This window comes from Meles meles, chromosome 12, assembly GCF_922984935.1.
Source record: "Meles meles chromosome 12, mMelMel3.1 paternal haplotype, whole genome shotgun sequence".
Classification (NCBI taxonomy): domain Eukaryota; kingdom Metazoa; phylum Chordata; class Mammalia; order Carnivora; family Mustelidae; genus Meles; species Meles meles.
In genome coordinates, this window is record NC_060077.1 from 4,817,561 (window position 1) to 4,837,223 (window position 19,663).

Consider the following 19,663-nt stretch of genomic DNA (forward strand, 5'->3'; position numbering starts at 1 on the left):
CCTATGAATTGAAATGAAGCCTGGGGACTCCGGAGGTCTACATCGACTCCTCAAGGCTACCTGGGAGCAGGCACTTGTTTGCAGGGGGTGCAGATGTCACAAAATAGGTTTCCCTGAGGAATAGGGCCCTATAATGGAGACCCACACTCAGAGAAACCTGCTTGGTCCTCAGTTCCCAGAGCTGTGGGGATGACATTATCCATTGTTTACATACAAGGGCATCCTCTGTTTTCAAATTTCAAAAAAATTCTGACTTCCTTCCTCCACCTCTCATCCACAGCCAGTCCATCAATCTCACTCTTGAGTCACTAATCTTGTTTCTTCCTCTTTGGGGAAAAACAGAGAAGGTCTTTTTGTTGTATAGGGTTGCATTGTGGGGGAATGTTAGCAGCCATAGGAGCCATCTTTCTGAGCTTCTATTCAAATGTGTTTCCCCTCTAACAGTTCCAGGACTGGGAGCTTCAAGACTGGCAGGAAGAACGGCCCGGGCTTTGGTGTCTTGTGAATCCCCTCGCCATTGATTTGGGGAGGGGATCAGTCCATGGAGAAGCCATAACCCGCTGTCCCCAGTGATTTGCCTCCACAAAGACTTCATTATGCAGCCAGCCTGGAAATTAGACCTTGGTTAAATGGTGTGTCTCTCAGAATAGGATTCATGAATTCAGAATAAATTTGAGGAGGTTTCCGAAGGCAGTGGAAGTCTGGGAAATTAATCTACTTTTGTCAAGGCTATGACAAATGGGAGGGAGGTTAAGGTATAAATAGAGAGGGGAGGATGGGGAATTGAATGTAGAAAGACTTTCTCCGTGGGACGTAGGTCTCTGGTGGAAATGCATCTCCCGGTCCTTGTGAACCCCATGTGTGCTGGGCTGAGGGTGAGTTGTTCCACACCAGCAGCGAGCTCATGTTCCTCTCCCCTATCTTCCTTAGTGATAGAAATATGTGCATACGTGCATGCATGTGTGTGTGTACATCGGTGTGCATGCACGTGTTTATATTCTTGTGAGTGTGTGTGTGTGTAAGCATTTACTAAACCAGTTGTCCAACATCTCTGCAGCTAGGTGTGCCTTTGGGATGAAATTCTGGACAATGAGGGTTTAGTAGAAATGTTTTATGAAGCTTCTGAGAAGACTGCTTCCACTCAGCGGGGAGTGAGCACTTCTCTACATCACCTACTTCCTTCTGCTTTCAGCCTAGCACGTGGCTGGGATGAGTGGCATTCCAGCCATTTTGATCATAAAGTAATGCCGAGCACGGTGGCAAAGAAAGACAGAAGGAAGCTGGGTTCCTGATGACCTTGGGGAGCCATACCAGCCATGGACTGGTCTTCTTTAGTCTGTAAGAAAAATGGACTTTTATCTCTTTTAAGCCCCTATTTTTCAGATCTTTGTATCCAGCCAAAAGGAGTTCCTACTTAATATGAGACACAGTTATAAATTAAAATTTAAGTGCTCAATAAAAGCAAAATCAAAGTGCCAAGAGAATTGAGAGGGGGGAACCCAGGAGTGTTAGGGAAGACCTCACAGTGGAGGGAACATTTGACCTGGGTCTTGAAGGTTGAGTAGGAGTCCACCAGACTAAAGGGTCACAGGTGAAGGAACACCGCAGACAGCGACATGAAAGAATGTGCGTTGTTTAAGAAGAGGAAAGCCTTTTGGTGAGGTTGGAGTGTCTGGTGTAAGGTGTGAAGTGGTGAGAGCTGAGCCTGTTATGACAGCCTGGGATAAGATCGGAGGCGATGTCTTAAAGGCAGTGGGGAATCTTGAAAGATGTTAAGCTGGGGAGCTCTATATCAGATTTTTAAAAAATATTTTATGTGTTTATATACTTACATATTTATTTATTTAGAGAGAGAGTGGGGGAGGGGCAGAGGAAGAGGGAGAGAAAGAATCCTAAGCAGACTCCCCACTGAGCATGGCGCCCAACAAGGGGCTCCAGTTCATGACCCTAAGATCATGACCTGAGCTGAAATCAAGACTTGGACGCTTCACCCGTTGAGCCACCCAGTTGCCCCACCTCCTTTTTTTAAAAAAGAAGCTGGGGGAAAGGACAGAAAAAGAGGGAGAGAGAGAATCTTAAGCAGTCTCCACGCCCACTGCAGAGCCCAGTGTCAGGCTCAATGGCTGGGATCATGACCTGAACTGAAATCAAGAGTCGGACGCTTAACTGACTGAGCCACCCTGGTGCCCTTATATCGGATTTTGAATTCAGAAAGTTCTTTCTGGCTCAACAGGGAGAAGAGTGCATAGGCAAGTGAGGGCAAGACAAGAAGACGAGGAGGCTGTTGCAGTCACATGGATGGGTGAGAGGACATGAGAACGCGGACCAGGGAAAAGAAGTGTTCCAAACTCAGGTACCTATAGGCGGCAGGCACCACATGGTGACAGGAGCCAGTGTAAGAAAAGTCGAGTTTCCCTCTTGGTCTTTCATTTCCCACTTTTTCTAGAGACTTGGGTGAAGCATATAGATGAAGTGTGACTGTGACATAAGGGCCAGATTGCCTGGGTTCAAATTTTGGCCTCATCACTTACGAGATGTGTGACTTTGGGCAAATGATGTAATCTCTCTGTGCTCCAACTTTCTCATCTACAAAACAGGCATAAAACTGTTGCAAGGATTCATTGAGTTTATATGCAAATATATACATTTGTGTGTGTGTGTACACACTTAGTATGTATATACTAGAAGCTAGAATAGTGCCTGATACATAAAAGTCTTCTTAAGTATTAACTATTGTACTGTCGTCATGGTGATCATTTATCATCCTTATTCTCAGGAATACAGTGGGGCAAATGAGACAGTAAATGGCCATGCACTTGGCCAACTGGAAGCAGTGATTGGGGGTAGTAGGGACTGATGGAGACTGGGGAAAACTAGCCAGCCCGTGCCCCGCCTAAGAAGAGCGGCTCTAGTTAAACACTGTGCAGGGTCGAGGGTCCGCTCTTGTCGCAGTGTTGCTATTGCTATTGTTTTTAACCCAAATTTTTATATAAAATCTCTCAAATCTTAAAATATCAAAATATCATTCCCACTTTTTTTTTTAACAAAGCCCTTGTGTATGAAACAAAACATAAGTGTCAGAAACTAGCCTACAGGCCCCAGTTTTCTAAGATGAAGTAATGGAAACGCAGAGAGAAGGTTCAAAAGACTTTAGGAGATGGGACGGACGGTAGCAAGTCAGCTGGTTTGATGTGGGAGGGAGGCAGCCACTGGGGACGGCTCTGTGGTGTCTCCGGTGCCTGGACAGATGGCGCCATCCACCCCTCTGCTCATCACAGTCTCCTTCCCCCTCCGCTCCCTCCTTCCTTCCGCATTCCTGCTGCCGCTGGCGCCGCTTCTGGACCAAGCCCGTTCTGGAAGTTGGGGACACTTCTTACTTGCGAGGCTTTCAGGGTTAAAAGACACATAGCTGCCTTCGGCTCAGGTCATGATCTCAGGGTCCTGGGATCGAGTCCCACATCGGGCTCTCTGCTCCGCGGAGAGCCTGCTTCCCTTCCTCTCTCTCTGCCTGCCTCTCTTGTGATTTCTCTCTGTCAAATAAATAAATCTTTAAAAAAAAAATAAAAGACACATAGCATGGATATGACGCTAATAACCACACAGACACCTTTGAAAAGAAAACCGTATCCTGTTACTCCTGTACCGAAAGCCTTGCAGAGACTTCCTCTTACACTCAGAATCACTCTGAAGTCCTTACCTGACCCTACAAAGACGATGCCCACTCTGACTCCTGCCTCCTTCCCTGGCTTCGTATCCTCAGATCTCAGCCTAAATGTCAGAGCTGAGAGGGGCTTTCCTGACCACCTTGGCTAGCCCCATTCCCACCACCAGTCTCTCTCTGGCCCATGTCTTGTTTTATGATCTTCTGATCACATATCATTTGCTTCTTCCTTCCCCCCTCTTTTTTTTAAGATTTTATTTATTTATTTGACAGATCACAAGTAGGCAGAGAGGCAGGCAGAGAGGGGTAAGCAGGCTCCCCGCTGAGCAGAGAGCCCGATGCGGGCCTCGATCCCAGGACCCCAAGATCATGACCTGAGCAGAAGGCAGAGGCTTAACTCACTGAGCCACCCAGGCACCCCTGCTTCTTCCTTCTAAAATGTAAGCTTGGCGGGCACCTGGGTGGCTCAGTGGGGTGGAGTTTCTGCCTTCGGCTTGGGTCATGATCTCGGGGTCCTGGGATTGAGCCCCGCATCGGGCTCTCTGCTCAGCGGGGAGCCTGCTTCCTCCTCTCTCTCTGCCTCTCTACCTACTTGTGATCTCTGTCAAATAAATAAATTAAATATTATAAAAAAAATAAAATAAAATGTAAGCTTGGGGAGGGCAGGAACTGCAATTCTCTGTTCCAGGCACTCAGCAGCTGATCAGTAGATAGGTTTTGAAATGAAAGAAGGTTCAAGATATCTCTAAGAGCTACACGTCTATGGAGGGTTGATCTTCATGTCACTCTATCGTAGATAATTTGTTCAGCAAACAGCTTTTCAGGGCGTGGAGCCTTTCATGGTTGCCTGTCGATAAGGGTGGGATTTCTTTCTCATTGGTAGTCCTTGCTCTGAGTCCTGACCACTAACTGGGTTTTTGCCCTTCTGCCCGTTTTTGGTTTTGATGATAAGGGCCTCCGTCAGGCTTTCTGGTCTCACTTCACCTCTTGTTCAACCTCCTCGAATCTGTACCACACCCAGTCTTTTTCAGATCAGCCCAACCTGGCCTTGGTTGTTGTGATGGGCATTCTAGGTGGTGTGAAGGAGCCCTGGCTAAGAAGGCAGGCCTCAGCTTGGGTGCCACTGAGGAGACACAGGAGATGTGGCCTTAAGGAAGAGATCGCATGCACCAGATAGCAGTAATTTTGCCCCGGCCAGCCTCTTTTATGATCCTTTCTCCCCCCGCCCCCTCTACTTGCTCTTTCTGCATAAATCCCTTCTTTTCCTATCTCCTTTGACTATACCTGCTCAAGTCAGAAAATTCAGAGAATAAAATTTTTTACAGGACTTAAGGAATCTAGTTACAATTCTTCCTTCCTTCCTTCCTTTCTTTCTTTCTTTTTCTTTTAAACATTGTATTTGGGGACACCTGAGTTGCTCAGTTGGTTAAGCTGCTGCCTTCAGCTCAGGTCATGATCCCAGGGTCCTGGGATCGAGTCCTGCATTGGGCTCGTTGCTCAGCAGGGAGCCTGCTTCTCCCTCTGCCTCTGCCTGCCACTCTGCCTACTTGTGCTCTCTCTCTGACAAATAAAAAAATAAATTAAATCTTAAAAAATAAAGATTGTATTTGTTTGAGAGAGAGAGAGAGAGAGAGCACGAGAGAGAGCAGGCACTCACAGGGAGTAAGGGCAGAGAGAGAGGGAGAAGCAGGCTCCCCACTGAGCAGGGAGCCTGTTGTTGGGCTCAATCCTAGGACCCTGGGATCACGACCTGAACCAAAGGCTGATGCTTAATGGACTGAGCCATCTAGGTGCCCCTTAGTTACGCTTCTGTCTGGTGGAAGTCCATAGTCTCCTCCTAAAAGAGCGTGCAAAACTGTGCATATATGTGTGTATAAATTTTCTTCTGGGGAGAGGACCTATAGCTTTTAATGGATTTTTCTAAAGAACTTGTGTCCCACAAATTATGAACTACGGAACAAACTTGTTCCAGAGTGGGGGTGGGGGTCACAGAGCGATACAACTTCCATATGTAATATGTTAGGAAAAGACAAAACCCTAGAAACAGGAAGTAGATGTATGATTGCCTGGGGTCAGGAGGTGGAGGGGAGGGAGTTTTCCTTTAGCTTGACTGAAATGTTCTAAAATTATTTAGCTTGATTGAAATGTTCTAAAATTAGATTATGGTAAGAGTTACCCAACTCTGTAAATTGACTAACAGACATTGAATTGCACCCTTAAAAAGAATGAATTTTATGGTATGCAAATTCGACCTCCATAAAGTTGTTTGAAAAAGTCAATACTGAATTTCAAAAACTCAGTATGAGTTTCAAAAACTCAGTATGAAATATCAGGATGAAATATCTCATTAATAATTTTGTATCGATTACGTGTTGAAATGACAATATTTTATATAAGTTGGGCCAAATGGAATATATTACTAAAATTTTAAAGAGAGCAATTGATGACCATGGGCTCTCTCTCACAGAGAAATTGCTCAGAGTAATCCAAGTTAGAGAGCCTATTTCCGATACTCACTGGGGGGAATCAAAAGGGACCAAGGAAATTGAACAGGGCTAGGGGACCCCTGTGTCTCCTTTAACTAACTGAATGTGGGGGGGGTTGAAGTTGGAGCAGGAGGGGTTCTTGATGTCTGATTTCGAGGCAAAAGAGTCAAGGCAGATAGGTCAGCTCTTGGGTAAGACTTACTGACATGGAGGGGTTCTTCATCAGGCTTGGTTGAAGATGATTCATTGTCCTCAATGTCCTTGCTGCCTGTCGCCTGGGTGATCACACTCGGGGGCTCATCTGAGCCGGGGTTTATGGAGACCATGCTGCTCTGGGGGGATGATCCCCCACTGGTCCGAGACAGACTGAGTGTGGAGCCTCGCCGGCTTGGTTTGCGGCTGGTGACGCGGAGTACAGGAATTTTGAATCTCTTGGTCTGAAGGAAAGAGGGAAGAGAGATCTCAGAAAGAAGGGAGGGAGAACAGGATGATGGAAGGAAGGAGAGGAGGAGGAAGGAGGGTGACTAGAAGGGAAAGAGGGAGGAAGGGAGACAGAAGAAAAAGGGGAGGCGAGAAGGAAGAAAACTAAGAAAGAAAAAAAAAGTAAAAACCTGGCTCTGAATGTGAATTTCTTTTGGTTCTTTCCAAACACCGGGACACATGGCCTGGGTCTGGGGTGACCTTCTGTCACAAATCAAGATAATATAAAATGGGTTTTATCTGAAGCAAACACGATGGGACTAATTCTATTCAGTGAACACCATGGTTGACCAAGTAGTCACCTCAGGGGACCAAACACATATTCCAGTTATGTTACGAGGGACCAGAGGAGTTTTGGACTTTTCTTTTTTTTTTGTTAAGATTTTAATTTATTTATTTGATAGAAAGAGATCATAAGTAGGCAGAGAGGCAGGCGGGGGGGGGGGGCAGCTCCCTGCTGAGCAGAGAGCCCAATGCAGGGCTCGATCCCAGGACCCTGGGATCATGACCTGAGCCGAAAGCAGAGGCTTTAACCCACTGAGCCACCCAGATGCTCCGGGAGTTGATTTTTTGAAACTGTAGGAGGATGGGTCTCATTTCTTTAGCTACCTCTTGGTGGTTTGACCCCAAATTCCATGGATCAACTTCTTGTTCACCAAGTTGACACCAGGCCCTCAAAGAATGAAGATTTGTGTTTACTGGGGTCTTCTGAAGAGTACAAGATGGAGAAAATTCTAGACCTGACATTTAGAGAAGTGGATGTGTCTGATAGGGTAGCATTCTTTTCCGGGCAGGGAGAGGAGCCATGGTTGTGGTGGGTGGAAGGGCCTAGATGACAAATCCTAGAAGGTAATAAGGGATAGATAGAGAAAGTCTTTTAAGGAGAATGCGAACTTTTGGGAGGAAAGGAATCAGAGAGGATGGGTTGTGCGTGTGTGTGTGTGTGTGTGTGTGTGTGTTCACACCACCCTCTTGCATGACTGATATCACTTCAGAATGTACCGTGCTAGGTCATGTCTTCATTTAACTCCTGAGCCAAGTCTTCTAGAGGGTTTCTCATTTTCCCAAGGTCACACAGCTAGCGAGGGCAGAGCCAGGATTCCAGTCCAGGTCAGGCTAACACCAACGCTAATTATTATGCCTTGCTTAAAAATTCTTTCAGCAATGCCCTTTTTGGGGGCATTGAAAGTGCCCTTGGTCCCATGCTGATGATACTTTATGATTTTGAAAATGCCGGGCTTACGGTGGGGCAGAGTAGGCCCTCAGCGGCTCCCCTGTCAGAGCTCACTAGAACCCTGGGCTGTGGTTCACACTCAAGCAACAGGAACAGTTCTGTCTGAGAACATTTAAAAGGAAAGCTCTTGCAGGGCCGACTGAGGTCACCTTTTCGATCATAGTGTTTTGATACCCTCAGAAAGCAGAGAGGGAGAAGAGACAGCACCAAAGGCCGCACCTACCTCTCATAAATATCTAACGGGGTAGAGACAGTTGTCTCCAACAGGATTCATATCATGGAGTCCACTGCATGGGGTCAGAGGTAGAGTTTTTTTTTGTTTGTTTTTAAAATATTTTTATTTTTTATTCTATTTGTGAGATAGTGAGTGAGCGAGCACAAGCAGGGGGAGGGGCAGAGAGAGAAAGAAAAGCAAACTCCCCACTGAGCTCAATGTGGGGCTCGATCCCAGGACCCTGAGATCATGATCTGAACCAAAGTCAAGATGCTTACCCGACTGAGCCACCCAGGCGCCCCCAGAAGTAGTGTTTTGATTGGCTACCTTGTGGGGCCGTGATGGCAGGTCGAACCTTGGTGCCCTGGGAGAGGGGAGGGGTTTCCTGGTGGCACGGGGGAAGGACAAGACAGGTTTACTCAGATCTCCAAGGGGGCACGTGGGCTACCGAATGACTGTGATAAGAAGCAAACGCCCAAAGTTGGCACGTTCTCTCCTTTGGCGGATCAGGAGTTTGGTACAGCGTCCCCTTTGTCCTGACACCATAGCTGGGGGTAATATGTGTATGTGGAAGTCTCCTCGTCTGGTCTCCTCTGGCCCCATATGAATCCTCGACTCTGGAAACCAGACTCTAGCTCCACATCGTTTTGAAGGCTCAGCACATTGTGTCCCAGGGGAAACCTGGAGCCTTGCAATGAACACTGAATTCAGAGCCAGGGGACCTCAGGGAGACCTTGAGCAAGTTACCATCTTGCCCCAGTTTCGTGGTCTAGCAAACAAAGAGGATGGGTTGGGATGGTCTCAGAAGAGCTTTCCATATCCAGAGCTCCGTGTGGATCTTCCTTGGGCTAGGACTTCATTTTGTGCTCCTAAAGTCGCCATTAATTAAAATTCAATTAACAACCTCAGCCAGGAAATCCAAAGTGAAGGGCTGACACTTTTGATTAACTGAGAGTGGCAGAAAAATAAAATGCGGGGGGATGATGTGACAGACAGTTTCAGCATCTCGCTTGCCCTTTATTGAACCAACTCAGTCTGAATTGACTTAAATCCCCATACTCTGCCTCTCATTTTTTTTTTTTTTTGTATTTCCCTTAGGAGCAGTGTTAACTAGCTGCTGTGTTCTACCTCAGTAGGGACTGCTTTGGGGCAACAAAGGAAAAGATTTCCCTGAGAGATTCCTTACATTTTCTTAGAAGGAACAATTTCCAACTGGTGGCCCATGGGGAGACATGATTAACTGCCCAGAATTTTACAAATTGGGGAGATTTTTATATAACCACCTAGGTTATTGGTCTCTCTTGAAAACAGTAAGGCCTGGACTCCCATTCTCACGTGGCAAAGTGGCTAGAGCTGGACAGAAGTTCTTCCCTTTAGCTGTATAGGCCATTTGCCGCAGACCTCGCCCCTCCCTATTGTATTAGACCCAGCCTGATTTTTTTTCATTTACTCCATTTGCCCGGCTCTCATGAGTGCTGTCTTGGCCCTGACAAGCTCTAAATGTACAGAAGAATTATTAGTTGCTGTGTGGAGTTGATTGGAGCTTTGCTTTCAAAGTCCTCATTTTGTAGGTGCAGAAACTGAAGTCGGAAGAGAGAAAAGGACTTATCTGAAGTCACCCAGTGACCTGGGTCACCATGGCTAAGCTAGATCTCCTGACTCTTAATCGAGTGCTCCCCCATCGTCAGAGTGGACCACCCTTTAGCCCCGAGTTTGACCTAGAAGCTTCCTGGGGAATTCAATTTTGTGAGAGTTCCAATGCGCTGATTTGCTGTGTCCCCTCCTTCAATTTTTGTTGGGGATATTCCTGGAGGACTTTTTTTTTTTTTAAGGTTTGTGGCTCCTGCTGCTTTTTCTGTGCCTTTCTGGAGACAGAGGCACACAGTGTCTCCATAGCAACTTTCTGTGACAAAAACAAAGGCTTTTCCTTCTCACATCTTGGCACACCCTGACGAAGGAGCAAGAAAATAATGACACTCCTCATGAGAGCAATTGTAGTTGTGACACCATGGAAAACATGCATTTGATGAGCTCAGTGTTTAGTACACAGTGTTCAGTGAACAGGCCCAGGATCCACTCTTGGCTCTGCCATGACTCAGCTGTGTGACCTCATGCAAATCACTTAACCTCTCTGAGCCCCAACTCCCTCTTCTCCCAACTGGCGATTAAAATAGTGCCCCCGGGGGTTAGTAAGAAGGCAGAGCTGGCTACTAGACCCCAAAGCACTTCTTTAGCATAGAACCCGGCACATTACAGTTATGTTAAATGGTGGTTTCTAAAAATTATAAGCAGTAATGCTCAGCGTTTTACCTTGTTCAGAGTGAGTTTGCATGTTGTTTCCTGAGGTTCTTTACTTACGTTATGAAGTAGGCGGGGCTGAGCATTATGCTCACGTTGTGGGTAAAGGCACAGATGCAGGAAACTGCTGTTGCAACTGCATTTGCCTACCTACACGTGACCTCTTGTCATTATGATTTCATGGTGCTTGTTTGTTGGGTAGATGAGTTTAGGGTTAGGAAGAGCTTCGAGTGAAAAGAATAGACCTCCTGATGTTCTCTTGGCGGTGACTGCGCGTTCGAGTGTGTAGAAAACCCTATCTGTTGAATCGCCCGTTTCTTATTTTCTGGCCAAGTTAGAGAGCGAGCTCGAGACAGAGAAATGACTGTTACTGATTTAAAAACGTGGGGGTGAGGCAAGTCCACTTCCGTCTGGTGATGTCTTCTGGACCGGGGCCTCAGCCACCCCTCCCCTTCCCCACCAAGTGGCGTCCAGCCAAATGCTGTTTCTCCTATAACCCCCAGATAACCATTTTAATTAAAATTTACAAAAAACCACCCAACAGCATGCGGTTCTGACTTCTCCCCACTCAGAGAACCAACGAGAAAAATATTCCCCTCAGAGAAAAGACGGGCAGAAACGCCCGTGGGGGCCAAGGCGGCCAGGCTGTCGCGTCGCGTGCTGGCAGTTACCTTAGGCGCCGTGACGAAGTGCTCCCACCTCTGTCCCATGGACTTGTCCTTATTGATTTTTTTTATTGTGCTCTTGCTTCCACCCGGGTCCCTGAGTGAGAAACAGCTTAATGAGTTTTCCGTTCCCAGAGCCTCGGTTTACTACAAGTTCTTTTAGGAAATGCAATAAACGGAGGATGGATGGCGGCTGTTCTCTGCCATGGGTTTTTTCTTTTCCCCCCACCCCCTGTGTGCCTGAAGAAGGGAGAGGGACACTTTGCCGTAGCTGGGTCTTGTCCCTGGAAGTTGAGTTCAGGAGGGACCACTGCTTACACGGTGGGGTGAGGGAGGCAGAATGTGTTTGCATGCGATCTGCGCCTATTTGCCTTTTGGACTTGGGTCCTCTCTCTCTCTTTTTTAAGATTTTATTTATTTGACAGACAGAGATCACAAGTAGGCAGAGAGGCAGGCGGGGGGCGGGGGAAGCAGGCTCCCCGCTGAGCAGAGAGCCCGATGAGGGACTCGATCCCAGGACCCTGGGATCATGACCTGAGCTGAGGGCAGAGGTTTTAACCCACTGAGCCACCCAGGCGCCCCAAGGACCTGTGTCCTCTTCAGCAGGTAGCAGGTCTACTCCAGGGCAGTTTCTCCTGGGAGTGAGCTGAAAAGCCCATTCATCTTTGCCTGCTCTGGTGCCTAACAATCCCCCCAGGAGGGACGCTCCCAAGTAACACAGAGGGTGGGTTACTGGGGGGGGGAAGAGGCTGGGGAGAGCCTGTGGGGTTGGTTACACAGTGAAAATCACTGGTTTGGAGTGTACTGAGCAGAACTCTGTATGATGCTACATGAAGATGGTTTTGTGCATTCTCACTGAATCGTCTCAATAAAACACTCCGTTGTTGCCATCCCATTTTACAGATGAGAAAACACACTGGGCGGGGCGGGGCGGGGGCGGGGCTCAAGTCACTCACCCAGATACAGATTTACAGTGAAACTAATGACCCTCACTTGAATGGGTTCCTCTGGGGCCCTGTACCTAATTTCTTTTTTTAAATTTATTTTCATTTATTTTATTATTATTTTTTATTAGCATATAATATATTATTTGCTTCAGGGGTACAGGTCTGTGTATCATTTTCTGTTGTAATTTTATATTCTTTTTCTTAAAGCACTGCCCTCCCCCAATTAATCAAACTTCAGATACCCTATATCCTGGATCTTCCCGTCATGGGTTGGGAACTTTCTCGGTACGAGACTGAACTTCCCACAGGTTTTGTTGGTGACATGCCTGTAATCCCTCATCTAAAACCCAATGCCCTGTTGGTATTTTGGGAAAGGGTATACATACCTATACCATATGTTAACATAATCCTTCGGATGGGGTTGGGGACAGCATCCTGGGAACCAAACACACTGATATATATATGAATATTTACACTAGGTGGGATAAAGAATGTAAAGAGCTTCAGGTCAAATTTTGCCACCAAATCTAGTTTGGTTCACGTCAAGTTTTACTGTCAAATGGGTTATGGAAAAATTGAGTGTTCAGAGCCTTTTGGATTTTGAATTTGGGGATAGGGCAGTTGATAAGCAAGTGGGGAGACTCAGTGTGTACGCTTTCAAATCCCCATACCTACCTACTGATAGATTGATTGATCCATCCATCCCTCCATCCATCCCTTTCTTCCATCTCCTTTTTCTCTGCTGAAAGGAGTTTGGATGGCTGGGATCCTTCAAATCATTTGGCTGGCTGTCACTTAGCACAGAGCAGGGACTTGAGGGAATGAGATGGCCAGACCAGACTCATGAGGGGACGCGTTGACGGGGCTGCTGAGTGCTGGGGAGATGCTCAGATATAGGAGGTAAAAGATACGGGAGCTAAAACTTGCCTCAGACTGGCTTCTCATGGCACGGGGCTCTAGGTAGCAAAGACAGAGGCTTTTGCCAGCCCAGACGTGGAGGGGGTCCTGCTCTCGTGGATGGCAGGACTTCGCCGAGCATCTAAGCCCAGGGCCACAACGCAAGCATCGCACACAGGGGGTGGTGGATGGTGGAAGTCGGGCTGGGGAGGGCGGGGTGAGGATGTGCCTCCAAGCTTTTTGTAAGACTTTATGTTTGATTACACAATAAAAAGCCCTCTGAATAATTAACAGTGAAGCTCATTTAACGTTGGTTCTGCCTGCTTCTCCCCCGAGTAATCAAATTAGGGAATATTTAAAATCCAGCCAGAGGAAGGACTAGCAATACGCCAGTCCTATAAACAATATTTAAACTAGTGGCGCTTTTGAAGTCTGATTTAAGGCTCACCGACTGGAAGCTTTCTCGGTTCAGCTTTGGAGCATTTCTTTCAAGACCACAGGGCTTTTCGGCTTCTTCCCTTTGCTCACGCAGCTCCTGCTGTGCCTCCGGCCTCCTTCTTGAAGTTCAAAAGCAACCCCCTTCCCCTTTTAAAATTAAATCGGGTCCCAGCCAAGCTTTCAAACTCTTAAATATTCAAGCCCAATCGGGAAGATGGAGGTTTTCTGTTAACGCGTCCTAGACGACCCGAAATCCATTGCGACTTGAGGCAGCAGGTAAATGAGCTAAAAATACAGCAAGTCTCCCCGAGATCTTAAAATCGCCCTGCACCCTTGCTCATGCAAAGCCACTGATAAAGAAAGGGCCTGGTTAGACAGAATCGGTCTCTCTGATGTTTCATTCTCAGGAGCAAATAAACCCAAAAGGAAGCTCAGATTGGGGCAGGAAAAGAAAGAAACCACCTGAGTTTCTTTGTCCACAGGGGGCCGAGTGCACACTTTGTCCAAGATGGACACGGCAAGGGGACGCTCCTCCCCAGGGCTTGGTGGGATAGTAATTAGTGCTGTTTACCAAGTAGTCCCGGGTCTTTTGGGCTCCTCGGCATCAGGGGCAGCCCTGTGGCTTGCTCTATTTAAAAATGCATGAGTGAAAGTGACATATGGCATCGAGAATGGGTGCTTTAAGGGCTAGCCCTCAAGGCAGGTTCCTTTCTCTGCGTTGTTGATGGTGGAAGCTTGTGTTGAGACAAGAACTCCTGTCAGCCTGGGTCCTCGAGTGACCGAAATGAGCGCAGCCCCGTGTTGATGATGGGTGGGGTGAGCAGGAAATGAACTTGGGTTGCACTAAGCCGCTGAGATTTTCGGGTTATTCATTACGGCAGCTTAACTTAGTTTACCTAATTGGTGTCCCTGATGCACTGTTTGTGTGACCTTAGGCCAAGTCTCTTTGAGTGAGAGAACCAGGGGAAGTAGCCTATGTTGGTGGTTAACAGTGGGTTTGAGAATCAGGTGGACTGGGTGTTCGAGTCCTGTGCCTGCCCTGCTGCTTCCGAGCTGTGTGTTTGTGTAAGCTGCCTAGCCTCTCGAAGCCTCAGTGCTCTCATCTGTAAAATGGAGGGAATAATATTAGCTACGTCAGAGGCTTGGTGTGAGGATGGGGCGGGGCTTGTTAAGGGTTTGAAGGGGGTGTCTCATATAGAGAACTGAACGCAGTTAAACTATGAACCTCGTGCTTTTCCGACAGACAGCTTAGCATGGCTGGGGGGAGGGGCTGATAGTGGGGAACAAGGCAGTAGGACAGATCCGTGGGGGAGAAGTGGCTATGATTTTCAGACCATAATTCCCCCCCTGCTGAAGCTTTCGGGGGAGGGGATCCTAGTTGCTAGAAATCAAGGTATGAAAGCGTGGAGCACCGTCGCTCTCATTTAACTGTACCCGCCAAGCACATTTTGTTCCTGGCGAGTCACTTGAAATGTCTCCCCGCAGTAGCAATCAGAGTCATTTTCTCCAATAATTCCCTCTCTCTTTGCGAACTGTCATTTGGGGTAAAACACCTGCTTCTCAGAGCGGAAAGTCTGTTGCCTGGTTTAGAAGGTATTCGTGTGTCCACGACCGAGCTGGAAGGACAGAGCCAGCTGCCGATGGCGCACCCGGGAGGGGACAGGGACCAGAGCTCCCGGGACCTCCCAAGCGGGTCGCCTCCCTTGTGGCAGGTGCTCCGATCATCCTGCCACGGTCCCCTACTCCCGCAGAGATGTCCTCTTGAGTAAAGCAGTGGAGACACGATGCAATTAAGTCAGTGCAGAGAGGAGAGCAGGCGGAATCAGAGATATCACTCAAATGTCACCTCCTGAGTGAGTCTTTCCCAGACGACCCAATTTAAAAGTCACCCCCCACCTGCCACTGTCCTATCACCTCATCAATTTCTTCATGACGCTTGATGCTACCTCAAAGCACCTTGATTACTGCATGTTTATTATCTGCTGCTCTCCCCACGTCCCCTAGAACAGACGCTCCAGAGAACAGGGATGTCTGCTCCCTTCTCTGCTCCATCCCCAGGAGTGCCTGAAAAAAGCAGGTTTGAGGGAAATGAGCGTTTCCAGGGTGGGAGGGGTGCATGGGACAGAGGGGAAAAAAAAACCCGACTTCAATATAATAATTGCTATTTTGCGTGTTGCTTGGAATGATGCTGCATCCCCCTCCCCCGCCCCCCAACACCACGAGATTGACAGTCTGGCAAATTAGAAGTTCTTACAGGAATTGGTTAAATATGGTGATTAGCTCCGCAGTCATCGAAAGAGGTTTCGATATGGAGACTTGGTTCCCGTATATTAAGTTGAATACCAAAGCCGTAAGTATGGAGTGGCCTTTTTTGTTGTTTAAAAGAAAATTGTGTATGCACATATCATATTATCTTGGCAAGGGGCAGTCCCTTTTGTATCCTGGGGTCGCCTGGCAAATCCTACTTTTCATTTTTGGACACCACATTGTGCCCTAAATTAATTGGAAGACTTTCGGGCTTTCGCTGGCAGAGGAAACGTCTCTTAGTGATTAAGCACACGTGCTCTGCAGCTGGGCTTACCTGAATTCCAGGCCTTAGCTTCTGCGAGCCGTGCGATTTTGAGCACTTCACTTATGTGTTCTGCGCCTCGGGTTCCTCTTCTGTCGGAATGAGGCCAACTGGAGGAATGTACTCAGAGCAGTGCTTGACGTGGGGAGCACTCAGAACCAGCTGTTTCCATCAGGACGCAATTGTTAGATTTAGGTGCCTGTGTCCTTTTTGGAACATGGGAGTGTGGCTGCCTTTTAGCCATCCACGTTTTTCTAAAGGAACAACAAGTTCTTTGTGCCTGGGTACCCTGGCCCTTGAGTGTCTGGACTCCCTTAATAAAAGTCAAGATCATGCCCACCTGGGCTCCCTAGTTAAGAGTGGCTGCGATGATGTCTCTCTAGGATAGCCCTAGGAGTAGGACATAGATGATTTTGCTACCCAGGGGACAGCCCCTCACACCTCCACTCCATGCTGTATGCTTTGCCTTGCCCAGAAAGCGAATCAGGGGGCTCTTTACTCTCCTGCCTGGCCAGGGGTCCTGCCAGGTTCTTTCCCATGGGATCTAGGGAAGGTGGCGGCAGGGGCTGGGGTTGAGTGGAACTGGGGAGGAGAGGTGCTCGCTTACACCTCATCTCGTCTGCTTCTCTGGTCACTCATGTCTAGTCATTCTTTGGAAAGTTAGTCTCTTAAAAAAAAACTGATATCAATATAAATTTATAAGCCCTGATCCAATTCCAAAATCCAAGAGGTATTGAAAACCAGAACAAGTTTAATAACTAATTTGGCAGCAAAACATGACCGGAACTGATGGGAGGCTACCGATGACCTTTATTTATCTTTATTATGCACTTAGTGTAAATATTCATTTTTTCCCCCCTGCGGAAATACTGTGTTGGGTGATGGTCTGCTGCTTCAGTTCCCTCTGGGGGTGTGATGTTTTCTACGGTGTATGCCCCATATTGCCTTTCTAAAATGCCAAAAAAGAAAAAAAAAGCAATTCTGAAATTCAGGTGGTCCCAAAGGTTTAGATAAAGACTTGGGTAACTTTATATATAAAATAAGTCTTACTTTGCTGAAACAGAGCCTTGCATCTCTCAGAGAAGGGTAATTAGCACACTTGGTATTGAAAGCCCCATTTCTGCTCTCTTGTGGACCTGACCATCTTGTCAGTTGAAATAAACTGTCCCTGCTAGCCATGGGATTAATGAGGATGCTGGGAAATGATAATGTGTTTGAATTGCCACATGATGAATTTGGGAAGGCCTCCCCTACCCCAAATAAGGCACAGCCTCAGATGAAACTCATAATGACATCCTAATCTGTCATCTGTCCATTCATCCAACCATCCACCAGTTCTAGCCAAATATGGGATCTTCCTGTAATTAACAAAGGTCATCTTCTGCTTGCGGCGTGCTGGCCGTCAGTTAGTAAAAATTTTGCTGCCTGTAGAAAGCCTGTGTTGAGATATTGTACCACCCCACTTCCTTGCTATAAAATCCATAAGGGGGCGGGTTTGGATCCGCAGCCATCATCATGCCTAATAGAAGAGAAACCTCTGGGATCTACAGGTCCCTGATGATGGATGTTTCCTTTTGGAAAGTGCATGGTGGGTATCGGGGCTCAGGGTTTGTGTTTCAGGTGCTCGGATAGCAGGAGATGCTGGCTGCTTGAGGGAGGAAATCAGAACAGCACAGTCAGGAGGACTGGAAGTTTGGTATTTCTCTGTTGGTGTCATTCCTTGGATTGTTTGTCTTTGCAACCAGATTTTGGTTGACCTTGCTTAGCTTTCTTCATGTCTGTATGTTTGTTCATTCTCCCTGTGAACGGGGATCTCATCTGTTGCTAAAACTCTGCTCAGAAGATTTTTTCTTTCCTTGCCTGAAGTCTCAATGGCTTTGATAATCAAAGAGCCAACTGCTCTTGGAAATGGGGATTTTAATCTTGAATAGCTATCATTCAGTGAGCCCTCAGAGTGCTCCGAGTCACTGGGCTAAATACTCCGTGTTCTTTATCTTCTTGATGCTCACAATAACTCTTCTGAGGCAGGAGCCCATATGATGGACAAAGAAATAGAGGTCCAGAGATGTTAAGTGACCAAGGTCACATAGCTACCAAGCGGTAGAGCCTGGACTCATCCAGGTCCATCTGATACTCAAGTCCTTGCTCTTACTCCCTCTCAATTCATCTGGGCTTTAAAAAATGCATTTGAAGATTTAGAGACATTTGAGTTATGATATCAGGATGAAACAACATAAACAGGAATTGGACATTAAACGCAAGACAACCTTCTCCTTTCTTGCTAACTAAAAAGACATTTTCTGGCACTTTCTGGGAAACCTAAGCCCCTGCCCAGCCCCCACCCTCAGATTTATCTATTAAAAAAAAAAATCAGGGATGCCTGGGTGGCTCAGTGGGTTAAGCCACTGCCTTCATCTCAGGTCATGATCCCAGGGTCCTGGGATGGTGTCCTGCATCCGGCTGCTTGCTCAGCAGGGAGCCTGCTTCTCTCTCTGCCTCTGACTGCAGTTCTGCCTGCTTGTGTGCGCTCTCTTTCTCACTCTGACAAATAAATAAATACATAAAATCTTTCAAAAAATAAAAAAAAAATCAATCCCCCAAAATAGTGAGTTGGAGTTGGCTTCTGCTGGCTCACAAGAACTGAACATGTGCCCCTGTCCCCAGCCCCAGGGTCATGTTGGTAAGCCTGAAGTCAGCCATGGCTGGATGATGCCCACCATGGAAATTGACATTGTTACGCATCATGGGTTTTCCTTCTTGGAGACTGTTCTGTTTATTAAACAGGTACCAGCATACCACCAAACTAAAACCACCATCAGGAGCAAATGGTTCACTAGGAAAAAGCAAGCCCCAGCAAATACTCTGACTTCCCATGGGAATCTTTCTGGATGCATTTTTCTGTCAGGCTGAGGTTCTGGTTCCTGTTCTGCACGGATGGATCTCCGTGGATCCCTGATGGAATTCTGTCCTGGCAAGTTACAGGGAGAACCTCCGTGACTCCCAGTGTGACCACCGTTGTCTTTTTTTTTTTTTTTTTTTTTTAACCACAGGTAACAGTTTTTGGTCACATGCTGGGGACATTTCTAAAACCAAGCGAAAGAAATAAATATGCTTCTTTTTTTATCTTCTCAATCCAAATCCTACATTATATTCTTGCCTCAGTTTGGGAGAATGGATGCCCAAATGTTGGGAGGCCAAAGTGTTGCTGCTGGTAGCTCAGGGTGATGAAATGCTATTAGAAGTCCACTGGCTGAGGGACTCTTTTCTTAGAATCTAAGCAATTGACTGTGAAAAAAAATTAGATGTTGCCTTGACCCAGAAATCCCGTTTCTCAGAATCTGGCCAACAGAGATATTTTCAACTGGGTACAAATATATGTACGATGGTGTTCCGTGCAGTACTACTTGAAATGGCCAATACTTGGGAACAACCTTAGTGTCCCCCTATAGAGAAATGATTATCTAAATTATGGTCCGCCCCTGCCATAGACCGTGGATAACTATTTCTTTATGAGGGATGGCATTCTGTTAAAGGATGGTGGAAACTGTCTAAAGAATGTAGGAACTTTGTATGTACCATCATGGAAACATGTCCATGAGATATTTTATCTTATTTTTAAAGATTCATTTATTTATTTTAGAGAGAGAAAGAGAGAGAGAGAGTGAATAGGAGGGGGGCCAGAGGGAGAGAGAGAATCTTAATCAGACTCCCGATTGTGTGTGGAGCCCTATGTGGGGCTCAGTCTCATAACCCTGAGATCATGACCTGAGCCAA

The 19,663-nt window shown here is 46.9% G+C and overlaps 1 protein-coding gene across 1 annotated transcript in view; it reads right to left on the bottom strand.

Annotated features, from left to right (window-relative positions):
• Positions 1 to 19,663, bottom strand: part of CCDC60 (coiled-coil domain containing 60) — a 163,161-nt gene that overhangs the window by 15,870 nt on the left and 127,628 nt on the right. The window contains exons 6-7 of the mRNA XM_046026024.1: positions 11,045 to 11,135; positions 6,350 to 6,584 (exon numbers count right to left, since the gene is read on the bottom strand). Coding sequence (XP_045881980.1) covers positions 6,350 to 6,584; positions 11,045 to 11,135 — 326 coding nt within the window. The remainder of the gene's footprint in view (positions 1 to 6,349; positions 6,585 to 11,044; positions 11,136 to 19,663) is intronic.